This window comes from Anguilla anguilla, chromosome 1 (genome assembly GCF_013347855.1).
Source record: "Anguilla anguilla isolate fAngAng1 chromosome 1, fAngAng1.pri, whole genome shotgun sequence".
NCBI classification, from domain to species: Eukaryota; Metazoa; Chordata; class Actinopteri; order Anguilliformes; family Anguillidae; genus Anguilla; species Anguilla anguilla.
In genome coordinates, this window is record NC_049201.1 from 74758509 (window position 1) to 74780382 (window position 21874).

The window sequence follows — 21874 nt, forward strand, 5'->3', positions numbered from 1 at the left end:
TGTTTTTACATAATATTTTATTTCTGTATTGCTTTAAAATCCTAATAATGCTAGCTCAATTTGACCTGGTGAACAGTACCAAAGGTACCAAAAAGTGAACAGAACACAAGGGTAAACAAAATTATTTGCACTCATGTAGATCAGATCATAATGACTGAAAAAGTATACTGCTGTTTGTTTTAATGAACATCAAATATTCAGGAAACAATACTATATAGGGTTGCACACTGTTATGGCACTGTGTGTGACCCATATTAGTTCCTCTCTCTCTTTCCTGAGATAGTTTTACTTCTGTAAAATAAACCAAACCAGTATACGTCCATGGTGTCAATTCTATTTAATGACATGTTAATACATACGTATAAAAATCGAAGATGACAATCATGGATTATAATAAATGTGTTTTGTTCACTTTATAAAAATTTCTTAGCTGATTTTTTCCAATACAAACAATATTATATCTTGTTAAAGAAAATACAAACTTTGAGTTCCATGAGAACATAAGCACAGAAAGGCACTTTAACTGGTGTGAAGCCTGCGCTTCACACTTCTGTCTGCAAAGCTCTCATCAGGACGTTGTGTGCGTCGTCTGCCAGCTCATTCAAGCAGGACGTCAGCATGCTGTGAGTGGTGGCGTACGAGATCCCCGCGGCTGCCATGGAGCCGAACACCGGGATTGCGCTGACCCAGAACTCCAGCAGCATCAGCCCTGCCCCAGCAAATTTGGTCAGCAACTTGATGACCACGTCGGCGGATATCTCCTTGTTGAGGGGGGATTTGAGGACCGCCATCAGCTCCTCCAGGGGCACATTCGTTTTCTCAGAGAGATTCTGCAGGGATTCATCATCCAGGCCAAAAGCCTTGTAATAACTGGTGATCTCCGTGACCAGGATGCTCACATCCACCGCCACGGACAGACCTGGGATGGGCACAGCTGCTATGGCACCCGACAGCAGGGCCATCTTCCATATGTTGGCCTGCAAGGCCTCCTTCTTTCTCTTGTTGATGTCTAGGGTGATGTTGGGCAGTGACAGCAGGAGCACACGCCGCTTGTGCTTGGGCAGCTCTCTCTCCACTGTCTCCTCCAGCTTTGGAAATTCATAGAGCTGTAGATCGAAGCTGGAGATGAGGAAGACTGTGGGGGATTCCACCCCGCATTCCTGGAGGCCTTAGAGAAACAAAATAGTACAGTTACAAAAACAAATTAATGACAGATTTAAATGGTCAGCTGTCCCAAACATTATACACCTGATACAGGGTGGCAGTGTAAGATAATGGGTAAGGAGCTGGTCTTGTATCCTGAAGGTCAGAGGCTCAATTCCCAGGTAAGACATTACTGTTGTACCTAGTTATAACTAGTAGCTAGCTAAATTTCCCTCTGGAACAGCTGTGGTAGTGGACCCAATTCTACATTACATTGACCCCTACCTTTGATGCAGTTTTGCCGAATTAAACAGAGTGTTTTGTTCTGGTCAAATCCCTTTTTCCTTTTCTCTGAATCTAGGTCTCTGTCGATCTTTGAGCGAACAAAGTAGAATTTCTTCTTCATGCCCTGAATCTCAGTGGCCAGCTGCACGTTGCTGACTTTGAATCGTTCTGAGGCAATGATGATGAAGAAATCATAACGCTGGAATTCTACTTTTTGAAGGTACTCGTCTGCTTTGAAGTTGGGTGTCCCAATCCCGGGAAGGTCCCACACTTTGACTTGGGGATATTTAGGGTGGGGGTACACAGTTGGCTCCATGGTCGTCTCAACCACACTGGTTGGAGCCGCCCCCTCGTCTTCATCCCCCAGGCCCCGGAATGCATTGACAAAGGTGGACTTGCCAGAGCCGGACTCTCCCGTGATGGCAATATTTAGTTCCACACGGTCAAGCTGCTCACAGTATTCCTGGATCTTAGCCACCGCTGAAGTCAAGGTTTCATTTTCCAGTGCCTCCCTGATCTCCCTCACCTCATCCTCATCAATTATGTAATACCCCTCTTCCATGGTCAACCTAATGAGAAAATACACAAATACACACATACAGTGAGCAACATAATGTTTGGGACAAAGACATATTTTGTCTTGATTTTTCTTGATTTGGTTTTGTACTCCACAATTTTGGGCTTGTGTTCAAACAATTCACATGTGGTAAAAGTGCACATTCGCAGCAGTTATTTAAGGGAGTTTTTATACACTTTGTTTACACAATTTGGGAATTAGATCACTTTTTATACATAGCCCCCACCCATAGCACACACACACATTTCAGAGCACCATAATGTTTGGGACATGGGCTCCTGATTCTTTTGTCAATCAAGGCTCGTTGGATGGCCGTCAAATCCGTGAGTACATACACTGGCCATATTTCACCTGTGTTTCTGATGCATTTACACTTATGCCACCACACCCTTTGTCACCAGCCACTCACCAGCAGTTTTCTACATGAATTTCAATGTGTTCCATGAGGCAATTCAAAATATTTGACACTTTGATCTGACACAAAGTTTGCATGACATTGTAAAATGGTAAGATTACAAAACACAGGGCCAAGTGACTTGAAAGAATTGAGGAAATATTGGGTAGCATTGCTTTGGAATACATCTTATTTAATTTTGGTGAGGCAAGATAGCCTATATTGTTTGTAGTACCGTAACTTGGCGTCATTTTGATATCAATACTTTTAATGGCAGGCCTGGATTTTGGCAGCCTGAATTAATGAGTTATAGACGGTGTATGTCTTGTATGTGCGAGTAATTTGCCATTTTTGTATGTTGAAAACATGTTTTTTTTAAATGAGATTGTCTTTACTGCACTGGTGACAACCAGTAACCTCAACTGTAAAAACAACTCCCCCAGGAGCCTAATGCAGGCCTTTTAAAGCAGCAGCTCCTACCATTGCAGTAATAAGCTGGAATTAAAACAACAACCACTACCAATTGCTTATTTAAAATCAATAAGCAATCACAGTAATTACATACCAGTTAACAAATAGAGGAATTTACCTTCCCACAATCAACAGGGTTCTGAACAGCATTAAAATACCTTTCAGTACGCTGCTCACTAAATCGCTCCTCCTACAATGGCACAGCCCGACAACACGCCCAGAAAATCCTCTACAAAAACACCACTTGGTACAGCCGCCTCTGTTTTGCGGCAGGTACAACACGGAAGAATGCTGAATGAATGTAAGTTGAATATAGATTGTTGTTTCTTGTTTTGGCAGGATACTAACAATAAACGGTAACAAATGTATTTGTACTACGTGTTTTTCTTCCGATGTTATTTAAGAATACCGGTAGGCCTTTCCCGGCACTCTAAATGCACCTGGAGACACTGTTACGGTGAAGCCACACTATACGCGGCGCCGCCGCGCGGCCTCCATTCATTTTCAAACAAGGAAGCAAAACATTCCATTTTTTCCCACAAACCAGATTTAGTAACAGTTGAAGCTGTATTTATGAAGAAAGAACTATTCTAAATGGCCAAAGTTGAAAAATAGCAACTTAGACGTTTTTTTGAGACTCCCCATGATTGAGATGACGTCGCATGTTAAAGTTAGGGTATTCCCATCAATGTTGATCAGACCGTTTCCTCCAAACTCTCGATGCTGCATGATAAAAATATATCACATGTATAACTATACACTAATATAATCAATATGTAATCCAATAAACCTATATCAGTATTTGCAGCTAGGCTTATGGAAACGCAGGAAACCACAGTATCCACTGTAGAAAAAAAGCAAACGCAGAAGGCTTTTAAAAAAACCATACTTACTCAGCAGAAAACTATTGACAAGTAAAAATGCTAGAAGGCGAATATTTTTCCAAAACTAACAACACGTTATTGCCAAGTAAAAATGCTAGAAGGCGAATATTTTTCCATAACTAACAAAACGCTATTGAAGTACTAGAAGACTAACATTTTTACAGTGACCCTTATGTAAACTGAATATATATGGAAAACTACAGGAGGCTATAAATCCTGTAACTTGTATGCTTAAAGAAACATTACAGAAAAAGACTAACATTTGTTTAAGGGAAAGTTGGGGTAACATTGCACAATAACGTTATCATCTAAAGAACAGAAAATCATTGTGGTACCAAGAAGGTCAGGCCGACCCAAGAGCAGGAAATCAAAATCCTTGTAGTGCCAAGACCACCAGATGGCTGGTATTTTTAGAAATGTGTTAAGGGGAGTTGTGGGGTACATTTGTGTATAAAATGTATGTGAAACTGACAATTGAGGTTCAATTCTGCAGAGTTGATCCGGCTTTGTGCACCTGTGCAATACAGTCTAACTTTTCTGAAGAGCTTGCTGCTGTGGTGTCTTTTCCCTCGTGAAATTGTTTTCTACAGATTGGTGATTGGACTTTGAATTCTGTCGGTTCCTAGACACAAGGTCAATGATGATCTGATCAAATCCTAGCCAATGAGTTTTGTATACTTAATACTGTGCAATATCCATTTGTAATGTTTCTCATTGTATATCTTGTTACTTTTAAATTCCCATTAATATCCCTCTGTGTATCAGGGAAGCCAGTAAGCAATGTACTCTAATGTGGAATAAAAATGTACTGGAAAAAACTATAAAGGATTGAGAGATGTTTCAGAAAGACAGAAAGGAAGGCAAATGCTATCTCTGAGACAACACCAGACAGATCGCCACACAAGTTCTGAACCCCCCAACAAATATTGCGTGACGCATACACACGCAGCACAGATATATATATGTGTGTGTGTGTATTGTACTGCGTTAATTTGTTCAAATTATTGGAAGCTATTAAGGTAATTAGGAAAATAAACCAATAAAAATATATACATCTCCTCAGCGAACGGAGCCGATGAATAACTTAATAGCCAACTCAGTTTACATCGTTAACGAACCACACCAGAGACCAATGGGACTGTAATCACGCATTTCCTTGACATTGTAGAGTAATGTATCGACTATTGCATTAAGACATTGCTTACCTTCAAGTTAGAACAGAGTTGAAACGTTGCAATTGAGCTCTTATCTCCCGGAGCTGAAAGTAAATATGAAAACCAGCCTATTCAACGACCCGTAAGCTCAATAAATTGTATCGTTTGTGTTACGCTACCCTCTCTGTATGAGTACGTATATCACCTGGGCTAGGCGGCTACGCCTGACGCCGAAGATTGGGTGGATGCACCATACTAACTTTGCCCAGGTACGGGATGTACGCGACAGAACTCAAATTGTAGAAAGCTTCAAAGCGTCACACTCCGTTGAGGGAGAGGGCGGAAGGGAAGCAGGTGCTGTACACTAGGGATCTCGTCGCTTTGAAGTCCCCTTTCCTTTATGAATGAAGGTTTGGAAGCGCTTGCAGAAACCGGTTAATTTTTATTTTATTTGTTTTCCCCCTTTCTCTGGCATTCACGATTTATTGCATATATACAAATACAAAAAACTCGTATAACAAAAATTTTTGTTTTATTAAAGATCTTTGAAGACAAAAACATGTAGCGGTGAAATTATTTCACTATACAAACACCATATACACACACCGGTCACTTTATTAGGTACATCTTGCTAATACCGGGTTGGTCTTCTGCTGCTGTATCTGCTTCAAGGTTCGACATGTTGTGCGTTCAGAGATGCTCTTCTGCATGCCTCGGTTGTTACGAGTTGTTATTTGAGTTACTGTTGCCTTTCTATCAACTCGAACCAGTCTGGCCATTTTCCTCTGACTTCTGCCATCAACAAGGCATTTTCGCCCCGGGAACTGCTACTCACTGGATATTTTCTCTTTTTCGGACCAATTTCTGAAAACCCTAGAGATGGTTGTGCGTGAAAATACCAGCTGGATCAACAGTTTCTGAAATACTCAAACCAGCCCGTCTGGCACCAACAACCATGCCACGTTCAAAGTCACTTAAATCGCATTTCTTACCCATTCTGATTCTTGGTTTGAACTTCAGCAACTTCGTCTTGACCATGTCTACGTGCCTAAATGCATTGAGTTGCTGTCACGTGATTGGCTGATTAGATATTTGCGTTAACGAGCAGTTGAACAGGTGTACCTAATAAAGTGGCCGGTGAGTGTGTGTGTGTAGATTTAGATCTTCCTTCGGGTGTAGAAAGCAGTGCATGGTCCCTCAAAGATAGATCTCTTTACACGGATTAAATCTGGTCTGCTTTTTTCAACTAAAGGACAACATTTCACTGAGGTTCCCAGATTCTGATCTCTGAAATGATATTTCCAAGATTTCCAAGATATTTAGGCATATTCATTTAGACCAGCCTAGTCTTCTGCTGGGGTTTCTAACCCTGCTCCTGGAGAACTACTGTCCTGTAGATTTTTATTTCAACCCCAATTTTGGACCCCTGATTTTAATAATTAGCAGCTCAACAAGATCTCTATGGACCCTCTGGAAAAAAGTATGAAAAAGTGCCTATAAAGGCCAGATGCTTATCACAGAGGTGGTATCCTATAGATACATAAAATTCTACCCCTGACAAGCTCAACATAATTTGCATTTTCTCTTGTAAAAGGTACTCAGTAGTACCAAAATATAACATTATAGCACTTTCAGGGCAAATTTTGGAAATTTGGTCCTAATAAACAAAAATGTACCTCGTCTCTACCTTTATTTTCGACTCTGTAGGTTTTAACCCTAACAAATCGCATCTCACAGAGTGACAGATATCCCGGAACTGTTGTACGTCAAGTGGTCATTATGATTGTTGGTGATTGGTGAGCTAATGTTCACTGATACGCTTGTATTTTAAAGTTAGAGGACACTACAAAGAGTGAATACTCAAGGCAGAGACTCTTGAGGCATTTCACGTGGCTATTGATAGGCTATGGGGAACTGCTGTAAATGTGAATTTATGCATGATGTGTGTTGCTGGGTGGTCTTATGTAAATCAACTAAGATATCATGCATATAGTGATGCAGTATATAATGACTGGATATGTGAATTTTTCTTTTACCAGCAAGACTTTATGAAAAGATGAGGGGGCTTGATATTGAGCTTTGCCTTTGGATTTCAGACTTTTTAACCAATAGGAAACAAGGTGTGAAAATCAAAAGTAAGCACTTGTGAAGCAAGAATGACAGAAATGAATCATGCCTTTTAACAGGGGAAAAAAGTCAAACTCAATGTAGTGCCATGAGTTCAGAATGAATGAAAAAGTACACTGGTGTTTTTGTGTGTGATTTTTTCAGGAACAAATGCATATAATTGCACACATTAAACATGTAGGTGTAGATTGAATTGGCTACAGTTTGGTGGATTGCACTGTGCATCTTGTGTGACTTTAATTTGTTTTATTTAAAAGACGGAGGACCAGCCCCCAACCCTGTATGTGCCAAACTAATCCAAAAAAAACAGAACATGGATAGGTTTCCTGAGATATAGATGGTGGTACTTACGTCAAATAAACCAAACCAGCTAAGTATTTGTCCATGGTGTCAATTAATTCTTTTTATAGACCAGTTAATACATCCACATAAAAATCCAGTGACAGTCATGATTATAATAAATGTGTATATTACTCACATTATAAAGATTGCTTAGCTGTGTTTTTTCAAATACAAACACTACTATTTCTTGTTAAAGAATATACAAACTTTAATTTCCATTAGAACATCTTCATGAAGATCATAGGCACTAGTACTGAAAGGCACTTTAACTGGTGTGAAGTCTGATTTTCATACTTCTGTCTGCAAAGCTCTCATCAGGACGTTGTGTGCGTCGTCCGCCAGCTCATTCAAGCAGGACGTCAGCATGCTGTGAGTGGTGGCGTACGAGATCCCCCCGGCTGCCATGGAGCCGAACACCGGGATTGTGCTGACCCAGTACTCCAGCAGCATCAGCCCTGCCCCAGCACATTTGGTCAGCAATTTTATGACCACGTCGGCGGATATCTCCTTGTTGAGGGGGGATTTGAGGACCGCCTTCAGCTCCTCCAGTGGCACATTTGTTTTCTCAGAGAGATTCTGCAGGGATTCATCATCCAGGCCAAAAGCCTGGTAATAACTGGTGAGCTCTTTGACCAGGATGCTCACATCCACCGCCACGGACAGACCTGGGATGGGCACAGTTGCTACGGCGCCAGATAGCAGGGCCATCTTCCATATGTTGGCCTGCAAGGCCTCCTTCTTCCTCTGGTTGATGTCCAGGGTGATGTTGGGCAGGGACAGTAGGAGCACACGCTGCTTGTGCTTGGGCAGCTCTCTCTCCATCGTCTCCTCCAGTTGCGGGAAGTCGTAGAGCTGTAGATCGAAGCTGGAGATGAGGAAGACTGTGGGGGATTCTACCCCGCTTTCCTGGAGGCCTTACAGAAACAAAATAGTACAGTCACAAAAACAAATGAATGACAGATTTAAATGGTCAGCTGTCCCAAGCTTTATACGGCTGATGCAGGGTGGCAGTGTAAGATAATGGGTAAGGAGCTGGTTTTGTATCCTAAAGGTCAGAGGCTCAAATCCCAGGTAAGACACTACTGTTGTACCTAGTTATAACTAGTAGCTATCTAAATTTCCCTCTGGAACAGCTGTAGTAGAGGAACCAGTTCTATATCACATTGACCCATACCTGTAATGCAGTCTTGCCGAATTAAACTGAGTGTTTTGTCCTTGTCAAAGCCCTTCTTTCTTTTCTCTGCATTTATGCAGTTGTCGATCTTTGAACGAACAAAGTAGAACTTCTTCTTTGTACGCTGTATCTCAGTGGCCAGCTGCACATTGCTGACTTTGAATCGTTCTGAGGCAATGATGATGAAGAAATCATAACGCTGGAATTGTACTTTTTGAAGGTACTCGTCTGCTTTGAAGTTGGGTGTCCCGATCCCAGGAAGGTCCCACACTTTGACTTGGGGATATTTAGGGTGGGGGTACACAGTTGGCTCCATGGTGGTCTCAGTCACGCCAGTTTTAGCTGAGCCCTCCTCTTCGTCCCCCAGGCCTCGGAATGCATTGACGAAGGTGGACTTGCCAGACCCGGACTCTCCCGTGATGGCAATATTTAGTTCCACACGGTCAAGCTGCTCAAAATAGTCCTGGATCTTAGCCACCGCTGAAGTCAAGGTCTCATTTTCCAGTGCCTCCCTGATCTCCCTCACCTCATCCTCTTCTATTACGCAATACTCCTCTTCCATGGTCAACCTAATGAGAAAATACACAAATACACACATACAGTGAGCAGCGTAATGTTTGGGACAAAGACATATTTTTCCTAAATAGTTTCAAGTTACTTGAGAAAACATTTCGGAAACATTGGGTCGCATTGCTTTGGACTACAGCTTGTATAATTTGTGTCAGATAAGATAGCCAATATTGTTCATATAACTTGGCGCAACTTTGATATCAATACTTTTAATGGCAGGCTTAGATTAATGACTTATAGACAGTGCTTTGTATGTGTGAGTGACGTGGCTGTCAGGAATCCTGCCTGATTCTCCTTGTGTTCCGTTTTAGTTTTGTTTATTTTTTATTTTTTTATTTATTTTCTAGTGTGTATTTATTTTTATTTTCAGTTTACTTGTTTTCGCTTGCGGTTGTGTTTTCTGTGTTCGTGTGCTTGGGTGTGCGTTTGTTATTGTTTTTCCCCCTTAGGTTCCTGGTTCCTGTCCACGCCCACGCCCCGCCCCTGTTCCACCGGTTTCCGCATCTGCAATCAAGCCTCCACTTACCTTCCTCACCTGCATCCCATCTTCACTCATTGGCGTTGCTATTTAGTTTCTGTGTGCACCTTTTTTCTTTGCCAGATCGTGCCTCTGATTTTTCGAGTAGCCTTCCCAGCCTTGTTAGTGTTTTTTGTCCTTCCTGGTTTTTGACTTTTGCTTGTTTGTTTCCGACCTCGAGTTTAGCCTGCCCGTGATATTTCTTGCCTTGGTATTTTGACCCTTGCCTGTTTAATCGACCTGCCCCCCGGTTCCCGTTTTTGTGCCTCTGCCCTGTCTACCTGATTTCCCGGATTTTGACCCCAGCCTGTATTTGATTACGAGACTGCTTCTGATTCTGTGCTTCGCTAAATAAATCGCATCTTCTACTAACTCTGGTCCGCTTCGGAGTCCCGCCCCAGACCCTGACAGTGGCATTCTTGTACGTTGAAATCGTGTTTTTCATCGGATTTTAAATTTACAGTCGTTGAAATTTTTAGGATTGGTGTGTGATCATCCAGATGTTATTTCAACTGCGAAATTAAAATATACTGTCTTCTGTAGTAAATACGTTGCATTTTAGGACTAGGCACTCTTCTGACCAAACATTTATTTAGTTCATAATTTCCAAGGCACGCAGAAATTCTACTTACGTTTTAGTTCCAGGAACATATGCTTTACAACACTCACGGACTTTGTTGTATTCCTAATTATAAATAGGCCGAGTGTAAGGACATTAATTAGGGAACCCAGGTAAAATCGGTGAAGTAGTGGTAATAGACTTTGTATGAGATTGGCTTCACTTACAGTAAGTGTAACGTTAAAGCAATAAAAATGTATAAACATTAGCTACAGGACAAGCGGGATAGACAATATCTTACTTGGAATAAATGCTCTTGACAAAAAAATGCATGACCGCGCAAAAGCGGCACATTTAATCTTTGGTAATGTTCTGATAAACTTACCTAATGCAGCTCGTATCTGAGTCGTCCTGATTCGGGCTCACGAAATACACACTTTAGCTTATGTTTCCGGGTTTTATGTTCTAGCGCGGGCAGTGGGTGCGAGCCGAAGCCGTACTATTCGCTTAAGCGGGGCCAGTAGAATTTCAGTTTCGATTTACTGGAAATGTTCATATGATAAAGAAATAAAAGGTCACGGCGAAATGCAAGGCTAAACTGTGGCCATCGTGCATCATATACAATAGGGTACGTGTAGCCTACACACTGGCATCGAGAGCCCGGCCCATCTAGATCAGTTTAGAAAATGTAACAGTCGAGTGTTCAACGTGATGCACCAAACTAAGTAAATATTTCACGGAAGTGGATGGAAATGATCACTCGTTAGGTGCAACACTTTTGAAACGTCATTAGTCCACATATTGCTGCTTCATCTATTAGATGTTGATGTGCGTACTCACTTGTTAAAATTTTGAGAGCTGTCCGAATCTAGAGCATTGTGGTATCCCTACAACACGTTGTCATGCTGAATCACAGTAACTTTCCAACATGCCCGCATTTACGTAGCAGTTGCACTGAGTACTGCACTGAATGTGAGTGGTCACGAAGTGTTCTCTCCCTGCTGATGCTTTCCTATAGCATCCACGCAAACCGCTGTCATGGACGCACCTAACGGTGGACCACTGTACAAACGGGAGTCCCTGAGCTGCTGGAAGGACCAGAGACATTTTCGACTCGGGACGGAGCAATCCATGTCCCTGAAATAACCATTGTTTCACTCCACAGAAGCCGTCCTAGATAAATTGAAGACAAAATGCAAGGATGTGCCATGTTCTCACCTGGAGCCTTTTCTGGGACTGCTCCTGTAGCATGTGCCTCATTTCGAAGAGGTAAACAGATTTATGTTTCTTTACCACAAACCATAGTCACTCTTATGTTTTCAGAAAGTGACAGTAACAGAAATGAAACATGCCTTTTAACAGGGGAAAAGTGTCGAACTAAATGTAGTGCCATCAGTTCATAATGAATGAAAAAGTACACTGATGTTTTTTGCATGTGATTTATTCAAGAACAAAAAATATACATATAATCGCACACATATTAAACATGTAGTTATAGATTGCATTGACTACAGATTGGTGGATTTTACTGTGCTTCATATGTGACATTAATTTGTTTTATTTAAAAGACAGAATACCAGCCCCAACCCTGTATGTGCCAAACTAATCCCAAAAAAACAGAACATGGATAGGCTTCCTGAGATATAGACGTTATTATGTCAAATAAATCAAACCAGCTAAGAATTTGTCCATGGTGTCAATTAATTCTCTTTATAGATACATGCACATAAAAATCCAAAGTGACAGTCATGAGTATAATAAATGTGTATATTGCTCACATTATAAAGATTAAAGATTGCTTAGCTGTGTTTTTCCAATACAAACAATACTATATCTTGTAAAAGAATACACAAACTTTAAGTTCCACAAGAACATCTTCATAAAGATCACAGGTACTAGTACAGAAAGGCACTTTAACTGGTGAGAAGCCTGCTCTTCATACTTCTGTCTGCAAAGCTCTCATCAGGACGTTGTGTGCGTCGTCTGCCAGCTCATTCAAGCAGGCCGTCAGCATGCTGTGAGTGGTGGCGTACGAGATCCCCCCGGCTGCCATGGAGCCAAAGATCGGGATTGTGCTGACCCAGTACTCCAGCAGCATCAGCCCTGCCCCAGCAAATTTGGTCAGCAATTTGATGACCACGTCGGCCGATATCTCCTTGTGGAGGGGGGATTTGAGGACCGCCTTCAGCTCCTCCAGTGGCACATTTGTTTTTTCAGAGAGATTCTGCAGGGATTCATCATCCAGGCCAAAAGCCTGGCAATAACTGGTGAGCTCCGTGACCAGGATGCTCACATCCACCGCCACGGACAGACCTGGGATGGGCACAGCTGCTATGCTAGCCGACAGCAGGGCCATCTTCCATATGTTGGCCTGCAGGGCCTCCTTCTTCCTCTTGTTGATGTCCAGGATGATGTTGGGCAGTGACAGCAGGAGCACACGCCGCTTGTGCTTGGGCAGCTCTCTCTCCATCGTCTCCTCCAGCTGCGGGAAGTCATAGAGCTGCAGATCGAAGCTGGACATGAGGAAGACTGTGGGGGATTCTACCCCGCTTTCCTGGAGGCCTTACAGAAACAAAATAGTACAGTTACAAAAACAAATTAATGACAGATTTAAATGGTCAGCTGTCCCAAGCTTTATACACCTGATGCAGGGTGGCAGTGTAAGATAATGGGTAAGGAGCTGGTCTTGTATCCTAAAGGTCACAGACTCAATTCCCAGGTCATTGCTGTTGTACCTAGTTATAACTAGCAACTATCTAAATTTCCCTCTGGAACAGCTGTAGTAGAGGAACCAGTTCTATATCACACTGACCCATACCTGTAATGCAGTCTTGCCTAATTAAATTGAGTGTTTTGTCCTTGTCAAAGCCCTTCTTTCTTCTCTCTGCATCTATGCTGTTGTCGATCTTTGAGCGAACAAAGTAGAATTTCTTCTTTGTACGCTGGATCTCAGTGGCCAGCTGCACGTTGCTAACTTTGAATCGTTCTGAGGCAATGATGATGAAGAAATCATAACGCTGGAATTCTACTTTTTGAAGGTACTCGTCTGCTTTGAAGTTGGGTGTCCCGATCCCAGGAAGGTCCCACACTTTGACTTGGGGATATTTAGGGTGGGGGTACACATTTGGCTCCATGGTGGTCTCAGTCACGCCAGTTTTAGCTGAGCTCTCCTCTTCGTCCCCCAGGCCCCGGAATGCATTCACGAAGGTTGACTTGCCAGACCCGGACTCTCCCGTGATGGCAATATTTAGTTCCACACCATCAAGCTGCTCACAGTAGTCCTGGATCTTAGCCACCGCTGAAGTCAAGGTCTCATTTTCCAGTGCCTCCCTGATCTCCTTCACCTCATCCTCTTCAATTACACAATACCCCTCTTCCATGGTCAGCTAATGAGAAAATACACAAATGCACACATACAGTGAGCAGCGTAATGTTTGGGACAAAAGACATATTTTTCCTAAATAGTTTCAAGTTACTTGAGAAAACATTTAGGAAACATTGGGTCGCATTGCTTTGGACTACAGCTTGTATAATTTGTGTCACCTAAGATAGACAATATTGTTTCATATAACTTGGCACAATTTTGATATCAATACTTTTAATGGCAGGCTTAGATTTATGACTTATAGACAGTGCTTTGTATGTGTGAGTGACGTGGCATTCTTGTACGTTGAAATCGTGTTTTTCATCGGATTTTAAATTTACAGTCTTTGAAATTTTTAGGATTGGTGTGTGATCATCCAGATGTTATTTCAACTGCAAAATTAAAATATGTTGTCTTCTGTAGTAAATACGTTGCATTTTAGGACTAGGCCTTCTTCTGACCAAACATTTATTTCGTTCATAATTTCCCAGGCACGCAGAAATTCGACTTACGTTTTAGTTGCAGGAACATATCCTTTACAACACGCACGGACTTTGCTGTATTCCTAATTATGAATAGGCCGAGTGTAAGGACATGAATTAGGGAACCCAGGTAAAATCGCTGAAGTAGTGGTAATATACTTTGTGTGAGATTGGCTTCACTTACAGTAAGTAACAGTAAGCTCACTTACAGTTAGCTACAGGACAAGCTGGATAGACAATATCTTACTTGGAATAAATGCACTTGACAAAAAAATTCATGACCACGCAAAAGCGGCACATTTAATCTTTGGTAGTGTTCTGATAAACTTACCTAATGCAGCTCGTATCTGAGCCGTCCTGATTCGGGCTCACGAAATACACACTTTAGCCTATGTTTCCGGGTTTTATGTTCTAGCGTAGGCAGTGGGTGCGAGCCGAAGCCGTACTATTCGTTTAAGCGGGGCCAGTAGAATTTCAGTTTCGATTTACTGGAAATGTTCATATGATAAAGAAATAAAAGGGCACGACGAAATGCAAGGCTAAACTGTAACCATCATGCATCATATCCAATAGGGTACGTGTAGCCTACACACTGGCATCGAGAGCCCGGCCCATCTAGATCAGTTTAGAAAATGTAACAGTCGAGTGTTCAACGTGATGCACCAAACTAAGTAAATATTTCACGGAAGTGGATGGAAATGATCACTCGTTAGGTGCAACACTTTTGACACGTCATTAGTCCACATATTGCTGCTTCATCTATTAGATGTTGATGTGCGTACTCACTTGTTTAAATTGTGAGAGCTGTCCGAATCTAGAGCATTGTTTTATCCCTACAACACGTTGTCATGCTGAATCACAGTAACTTTCCAACATGCCCGCATTTACGTAGCAGTTACACTGAGTACTGCACTGAATGTGAGTGGTCACGAAGTGTTCTCTCCCTGCTGATGCTTTCCTATAGCATCCACGCAAACCGCCGTCATGGACGCACCGAACGGTGGACCACTGTACAAACGGGACTCCCTGAGCTGCCGGGAGGACCAGAGACATTTTCGACTCGGGAGGGAGCAATCCATGTCCCTGAAGTAACCATGGTTTCACCCAATAGAAGCCGTCCTAGATCAGTTGAAGACCAAATGGGAGGATGTACCATGTTCTCACCGGGAGCATTTTCTGGGACTGCTCCTGTAGCATGTGCCTCATTTCGAAGAGGTAACCAGATTTATGTTTCTTTACCACAAACCATAGTCACTCGTATGTTTTCAGAAAGTAACAGTAACAGAAATGAAACATGCCTTTTAACAGGGGAAAAGTGTCGAACTAAATGTAGTGCCATCAGTTCATAATGAATGAAAAAGTACACTGATGTTTTTTGCATGTGATTTATTCAAGAACAAAAAATATACATATAATCGCACACATATTAAACATGTAGTTATAGATTGCATTGACTACAGATTGGTGGATTGCACTGTGCATCTTGTGTGACTTTAATTTGTTTTATTTAAAAGACGGAAGACCAGCCCCCAACCCTGTATGTGCCAAACTAATCCAAAAAAAACAGAACATGGATAGGTTTCCTGAGATATAGATGATGGTACTTACGTCAAATAAACCAAACCAGCTAAGTATTTGTCCATGGTGTCAATTAATTCTTTTTATAGACCAGTTAATACATCCACATAAAAATCCAGTGACAGTCATGATTATAATAAATGTGTATATTACTCACATTATAAATATTGCTTAGCTGTGTTTTTTCAAATACAAACACTACTATTTCTTGTTAAAGAATATACAAACTTTAATTTCCATTAGAACATCTTCATAAAGATCATAGGCACTAGTACTGAAAGGCACTTTAACTGGTGTGAAGTCTGCTCTTCATACTTCTGTCTGCAAAGCTCTCATCAGGACGTTGTGTGCGTCGTCCGCCAGCTCATTCAAGCAGGACGTCAGCATGCTGTGAGTGGTGGCGTACGAGGTCCCCCCGGCTGCCATGGAGCCGAACACCGGGATTGTGCTGACCCAGTACTCCAGCAGCATCAGCCCTGCCCCAGCAAATTTGGTCAGCAATTTGATGACCACGTCGGCCGATATCTCCTTGTTGAGGGGGGATCTGAGGACCGCCTTCAGCTCCTCCAGTGGCACATTTGTTTTCTCAGAGAGATTCTGCAGGGATTCATCATCCAGGCCAAAAGCCTGGTAATAACTGGTGAGCTCTTTGACCAGGATGCTCACATCCACCACCACGGACAGACCTGGGATGGGCACAGTTGCTATGGTGCCAGATAGCAGGGCCATCTTCCATATGTTGGCCTGCAAGGCCTCCTTCTTCCTCTGGTTGATGTCCAGGGTGATGTTGGGCAGGGACAGCAGGAGCACACGCTGCTTGTGCTTGGGCAGCTCTCTCTCCATCGTCTCCTCCAGCTGCGGGAAGTCGTAGAGCTGTAGATCGAAGCTGGAGATGAGGAAGACTGTGGGGGATTCTACCCCGCTTTCCTGGAGGCCTTACAGAAACAAAATAGTACAGTCACAAAAACAAATGAATGACAGATTTAAATGGTCAGCTGTCCCAAGCTTTATACGGCTGATGCAGGGTGGCAGTGTAAGATAATGGGTAAGGAGCTGGTTTTGTATCCTAAAGGTCAGAGGCTCAAATCCCAGGTAAGACACTACTGTTGTACCTAGTTATAACTAGTAGCTATCTAAATTTCCCTCTGGAACAGCTGTAGTAGAGGAACCAGTTCTATATCACATTGACCCATACCTGTAATGCAGTCTTGCCGAATTAAACTGAGTGTTTTGTCCTTGTCAAAGCCCTTCTTTCTTTTCTCTGCATTTATGCAGTTGTCGATCTTTGAACGAACAAAGTAGAACTTCTTCTTTGTACGCTGTATCTCAGTGGCCAGCTGCACATTGCTGACTTTGAATCGTTCTGAGGCAATGATGATGAAGAAATCATAACGCTGGAATTGTACTTTTTGAAGGTACTCGTCTGCTTTGAAGTTGGGTGTCCCGATCCCAGGAAGGTCCCACACTTTGACTTGGGGATATTTAGGGTGGGGGTACACAGTTGGCTCCATGGTGGTCTCAGTCACGCCAGTTTTAGCTGAGCCCTCCTCTTCGTCCCCCAGGCCTCGGAATGCATTGACGAAGGTGGACTTGCCAGACCCGGACTCTCCCGTGATGGCAATATTTAGTTCCACACGGTCAAGCTGCTCAAAATAGTCCTGGATCTTAGCCACCGCTGAAGTCAAGGTCTCATTTTCCAGTGCCTCCCTGATCTCCCTCACCTCATCCTCTTCAATCGTGCAGTAATCCTCAGCCATAGTCAGCCTAATGAGAAAATATACACATAAATGACATAAAATATAGACAAATAGATGCATAAAGTATAAAAAGATAGAGCAAGTCACCAGCAAAATTACTGAACTGGGAGCATAAATGAAGTGTGCAACAAATCAACAGTTCTGGCAAGAAAACAGTTTTCTTTAATGACTGAGCAAAACAGCTTAACTGTAGACACCAGTTTTGCCACCATCTTACTCTACTATTTTAACCAGCTTTGACCAGCCATAGACCAGCTATGACCAGCAAGAAGTGTTGAAAACAGCTTAGAATCCCAGCTGGTGTTGGAATCCCAGCTGGGCTGGTTACGGAATGCATCTCGTCATGTTCTTATTGTGTGCGAACAATAAGAGGATTATATGTCCATTTACTGCTTTGTTAGTGTTACCTAGTGAGAGGTTACAAACAATCAGAAGAAAAGATTATTAAATTGAATAACATGAACAATCTACCGAAACAAGAAATCGTGGCGCAAGACATGAGAAAATGCTAAGGTGGAAAAAATCCTGCAGTGTGTTCTCATTATTATTATATTAGTTTACTATAGCCGTTTCAGGGTCCTTACGTAAACATAAACTCAGGATATTTGCACCCCATAGTCACTCGCCTAAACACTAATGCTGTAGCAAGATGCACATTTCAGACCCAAGAGATAATGTTTAGAAATGCAGAAAAGATTTCCAGCGCTCACATACGATTAAAAAAATACATTCTAGAATGTAAATGTTTTAAATTATAATTTGGGGCTGAGTATGTCCAATTCCCACCCTAATTAGGAGTGTCCAACTATCGGTAACTGCAGCCACATTCATGGACAAACCCTACCGTATATTTTTCATGATCTGCAAATTTCTCCACGGAAACATGTGGTGTCACCATTCCAATTCTTTTCAGACTTTTCAGACTTTTCAGACTACAGCTGAGCTCACACAGAGCGGAGTCGAGGATGACCTTTCATATGCAGCTTTGACACACAGTCCACAGGCAGCCAACTGACCAGCGAGGGAGACGAGAGAGCAATGAAATGCAGACCCCTAACCCACTGATCCCTCCCATTCCCTGGGTGACCCAATCGCTTATAGCGCACCACCCAACGAAGCTACATTCATTTTTTTAACAATTCAAAACAGGTTTTTTTTTCCCTGCTTGAGGCCTATTTGAATATCCAATCTAAACCTGACAGCCATAGCCACATAAAATGCTTTCAAGACAACCTCACAAAAAAATAACAAACACTACATTCTTGCTTTGACCTTTTACTTAAAGAACTGGTTTCAACAGGCACAACTGGAAAAGAAAAGATGATGGAAGTGGGTGGAGTGCATGCTGTAGATCTAATTTGTTAAATGCAAAAACATAACTGACACTAGGCTATGTCTCTGTTCACTAAACCTTAGGACTGTTTATTTCCGCATGAAAATGTGCAGGGCTAATTCAATCTGCAACCCATGTCCAATTTTAAAATGTAGTCCCCTGTAGATTTCCCTCCCAGTGCCACACACAACCTAAACCCCAGGTCACATCTGGCCCCCCTAGTCCCCATGAAAGTATCATGGAACTGGAATATTGTCTTGGGATACTGTCCCAGCATGCCTTGCACCTGTGCGACCACCTCCGTCACCACTCGCGACTGCAGGCTACTGCTCATCTCCTGGATCTCCTCCTTGCTGATTGTCTGCAGCCTTGCCATTGTTGCACTTCAGCGTGCATCAGCACTAGAAACACATTGCCACAGGTTCAGATGTAAAGCACTGGAGACTGTAGCCCAATACGGTAGAAGCGCAAAATGGTGACTTCAGCATACTGAACACTGAAAACAATTTTTGCAAAGGAAATAAAAATGACATTCACATTTTGTAAATGAGTGATTGAATCCAGCATGGTGACTGGCACTGGCCACACAGATGACAAATGTGTTACTTCAGTATTTCATATAAAATTTTTGTGCATTGGGATGGCAGGTATGCCATCCCGCCAAGTTACGCCTACAGCACCGAGAGTTTGGCACTTTTCAGGGTTCCCCACAGAAATAACCACAACAGCCACAGACACTCAGCCCTTAAAAACATTAAATTCTGTACATTCTGACCCCATTACAACAGACGGATTTCATAAACAACTTCACATGTCCACACAATAAAGCCCCAAACTAAGGGGATTTTGCGTTTTCTCCTTCTTCTTCTTCTCATTCTTATTTTTCCTGCCGCCTATCCCACTAATAACATGTCTCCCCATTGGACATTTTACCGACACCCGCCAAATCTTCACCTACACGACCCAATGAAAAACTTGCATACACACGCAAAATACCCATACCTTTTTACTCTGAAACATTCTCAGTACAAACAGCTAGTCTGTCTGTGGCCTAGTGGGTAAGGTTACAGTCTTGGGAACACAGGGTTCTAGGTTCAAGCCCAGCTAAGAACGCATTTCTTTAACCTGCTTTTACCCTCACTAATAATTGTCTACTACTTCTCAATTATTGCTTTTGCACCATATCTACCAGCCGTTCCCCGAACGTATACACTGTATTATGACGTACCGTCTGCACGTTCAATTGTTAACCAGCTACAATATCGCAAAGCCATATGGATTCAATGGGAGCTCTTCTGTGCTTACTCGCCTGTGTTCTTCTTTAAAACCACGGACAGGTTTGCTAATGATATTTCACGCATTGCATAGCTATGTCATGGTGCTGCCCTAACAAAGTCACAGACTGGTAAACCTTCGGTTGAACGATTGAATCCCGCCTCGTCCTCAGGCAGATAATTTCCTCTTTTACACTAACGTTCTCTTACGCTTATATTTGCTTTACCAAAACTCACTCATGGCCACCCATATGCATTTCATGACGGCAAATGTATTCCTTTTATTAAAAAGTTACACCAGTTCACCGCTGTGCCATTTCTACTAACTACATTTCTTCACTTGGCTACCGTACAAAACCTTCTTATCAGCAAACGCCACGTTTCTACATTCATGTTACCTCGCCCTGTTCTCTATCTAGCCACATACAAACAATTACTACGTATGTACGTTCTGCAACTCCCCATTAAAACATTACATTTAAAATCATGATTCACTCATAATTATAAATACTAGTACTGAACATGAAAAAACACAGCAGTGCAATAGATTTCACACGTTACTTAACCCTCCACTTTAACAGTTAACACTTTATAGCGACTGTTATATATACCGTTCGATAAGGAATATAAGCTCGCTCATGGTTACTCCATTTACTTCGCACTATACTCCGGGATCATGTCAACCTTCACCTACATGCCCATTCTGCTAAAAACATACTGTTTCAACTACGCAATAAAATTTTTTACATTTTTATTCTACTGTGGAATAAAAATGTACTGGAAAAAAGTATGAAGGATTGAGAGATGTTTCATAAACACAGAAAGGAGGGCAAATGCTATCTCTCTGAGTCACCACCAGACAGATTTACACATAAGTTCTCAACCACGCAACAAATATTCCATCATCAGGAAATGTGGTACAAAGTTATCCGCCAAGTCCTTTGTGATAAACCAGTTTTACAGAAATACACATACATACGCAGATATATTGATGTGTTAACTGCGTTCATTCGTTCAAATTATTGTAAGCTAATTAGGAAAATAAACAAATAAAAATGTATAAATGTGCTCAGTGAACAGAACCGATGAATATCTCAATAGCCTACTCAGTTGACATCGTTCACGAACCACACTAGAGACGCCCAATTAAACTGTAATCACTCACTTCCTCGACGTTGTCGTGTAATGTACCGATTATTGCATTATTAAACAAGACATCGCTTACCTTCGTGTTAGAAAAGAGTTGAAACGTAGCAACTGAGCTCTTACCTCTCGGAGCTGAACGTATATATATGAAAACTAGCTATACAACAACCCGTACACTCAATAAATTGTTTCTTTAGCGTTACACTGCCCTCTCTATGTGAGTACGTCCCTCGGCTAGACGGCTACACCTGACGCCAAAGATTGGGTGGATGCGCCATACTAACGTTGCCCGTGAGATGCACGTGATGGAGCTGTAATTGTGGGAAGCTTAACACTCCGTTGAGGGAGCGGGCGGAAGGGAAGCAGGCGCTGTGCAGAAGGGGTCTCGTCGCTTTAAAGTTACGACGACTTTCCTTTGCGAAGGATGGTTTGGAAGTGCGTGCAGAAACTGGTGATTTTTTAGTTTATTGTAGGCTATGTCTTTCCCCCGTTTCTCTGGCCTTTATTTTTTATTGAATATATACAAATACAAAACGTGTTTATTATAACAAAAAAAGTTTATTTTATTTTTCCCACAGTGCGCAGTACCTGGCGCCGTCAGCTATGTACGGCAAATTGTGGTCACTCACTAACTCACTCACTCACTAACGGACGACCTTTGAGGGACGTTTAGTAGGAGGCATGCGCAGGTGTTGCTTCATTTAGTAGTAGGCCAAGCGGGACGCATGCGCAGGTGGTGCTCC

The 21874-nt window shown here is 42.2% G+C and overlaps 4 protein-coding genes and 1 long non-coding RNA gene across 11 annotated transcripts; 1 reads left to right on the top strand and 4 right to left on the bottom strand.

The window, feature by feature from the left end:
- LOC118221449 (interferon-inducible GTPase 5-like) lies at positions 1-10973 on the bottom strand. Of its 3 annotated transcripts, none has more exons than XM_035406650.1 (3): positions 10583-10973; positions 1429-1997; positions 1-1168 (listed from the first exon to the last, which is right to left on the bottom strand). In XM_035406650.1, exons 2-3 carry the CDS (start codon positions 1988-1990, stop codon positions 543-545), a joined length of 1188 nt encoding a protein of 395 aa, XP_035262541.1. In that variant the 5' UTR covers positions 1991-1997; positions 10583-10973; the 3' UTR covers positions 1-542. The 3 variants fall into 3 exon arrangements, with proteins under 3 accessions (XP_035262541.1, XP_035262462.1, XP_035262632.1); XM_035406571.1 differs by lacking the exon at positions 10583-10973 and adding an exon at positions 5901-5930; XM_035406741.1 differs by lacking the exon at positions 10583-10973 and adding an exon at positions 4960-5228.
- LOC118221340 (interferon-inducible GTPase 5-like) lies at positions 7156-21269 on the bottom strand. Of its 2 annotated transcripts, none has more exons than XM_035406362.1 (3): positions 21211-21269; positions 8552-9120; positions 7156-8291 (listed from the first exon to the last, which is right to left on the bottom strand). In XM_035406362.1, exons 2-3 carry the CDS (start codon positions 9111-9113, stop codon positions 7666-7668), a joined length of 1188 nt encoding a protein of 395 aa, XP_035262253.1. In that variant the 5' UTR covers positions 9114-9120; positions 21211-21269; the 3' UTR covers positions 7156-7665. The 2 variants fall into 2 exon arrangements, with proteins under 2 accessions (XP_035262253.1, XP_035262337.1); XM_035406446.1 differs by lacking the exon at positions 21211-21269 and adding an exon at positions 11038-11062.
- On the bottom strand, positions 11623-14852 carry LOC118221232 (interferon-inducible GTPase 5-like). 2 transcript variants are annotated; one of them, XM_035406235.1, is made up of 3 exons: positions 14830-14852; positions 13016-13583; positions 11623-12759 (listed from the first exon to the last, which is right to left on the bottom strand). In XM_035406235.1, the coding sequence occupies exons 2-3, from the start codon at positions 13575-13577 to the stop codon at positions 12134-12136; spliced, it is 1188 nt and encodes a 395-aa protein (XP_035262126.1). In that variant the 5' UTR covers positions 13578-13583; positions 14830-14852; the 3' UTR covers positions 11623-12133. The 2 variants fall into 2 exon arrangements, with proteins under 2 accessions (XP_035262126.1, XP_035262037.1); XM_035406146.1 differs by lacking the exon at positions 14830-14852 and adding an exon at positions 14375-14788 and having other exon boundaries at positions 13016-13584.
- Positions 14552-15607, top strand: LOC118221795. The gene is made up of 2 exons (XR_004764183.1): positions 14552-14617; positions 15008-15607. It is a non-coding gene; the product is annotated as an uncharacterized LOC118221795 (long non-coding RNA).
- On the bottom strand, positions 15545-21336 carry LOC118221098 (interferon-inducible GTPase 5-like). 3 transcript variants are annotated; one of them, XM_035406020.1, is made up of 3 exons: positions 21255-21336; positions 16817-17385; positions 15545-16556 (listed from the first exon to the last, which is right to left on the bottom strand). In XM_035406020.1, exons 2-3 carry the CDS (start codon positions 17376-17378, stop codon positions 15931-15933), a joined length of 1188 nt encoding a protein of 395 aa, XP_035261911.1. In that variant the 5' UTR covers positions 17379-17385; positions 21255-21336; the 3' UTR covers positions 15545-15930. The 3 variants fall into 3 exon arrangements, with proteins under 3 accessions (XP_035261911.1, XP_035261733.1, XP_035261825.1); XM_035405842.1 differs by lacking the exon at positions 21255-21336 and adding an exon at positions 18223-19396; XM_035405934.1 differs by lacking the exon at positions 21255-21336 and adding an exon at positions 18998-19112.
- Between the last annotated feature and the right edge of the window lie 538 nt (positions 21337-21874).

Bases quoted from the DNA above. Each gene is read 5' to 3' on its own strand.
- LOC118221449 (XM_035406650.1), bottom strand. From the start codon at position 1,990: ATGGAAGAGGGGTATTACATAATTGATGAGGATGAGGTGAGGGAGATC. The intron at 1,169-1,428 runs GTAGGGGTCAAT...TGTTTCTCTAAG, and splicing joins TCGGCAAAACTGCATCAAAG to GCCTCCAGGAATGCGGGGTG.
- LOC118221340 (XM_035406362.1), bottom strand. From the start codon at position 9,113: ATGGAAGAGGAGTATTGCGTAATAGAAGAGGATGAGGTGAGGGAGATC. The intron at 8,292-8,551 runs GTATGGGTCAAT...TGTTTCTGTAAG, and splicing joins TCGGCAAGACTGCATTACAG to GCCTCCAGGAAAGCGGGGTA.
- LOC118221232 (XM_035406235.1), bottom strand. From the start codon at position 13,577: ATGGAAGAGGGGTATTGTGTAATTGAAGAGGATGAGGTGAAGGAGATC. The intron at 12,760-13,015 runs GTATGGGTCAGT...TGTTTCTGTAAG, and splicing joins TAGGCAAGACTGCATTACAG to GCCTCCAGGAAAGCGGGGTA.
- LOC118221098 (XM_035405842.1), bottom strand. From the start codon at position 18,263: ATGTTTCCGTGGAGAAATTTGCAGATCATGAAAAATATACG. The intron at 17,386-18,222 runs GTAGGGTTTGTC...TTTTCTCATTAG, and splicing joins CAGATCATGAAAAATATACG to GCTGACTATGGCTGAGGATT. The intron at 16,557-16,816 runs GTATGGGTCAAT...TGTTTCTGTAAG, and splicing joins TCGGCAAGACTGCATTACAG to GCCTCCAGGAAAGCGGGGTA.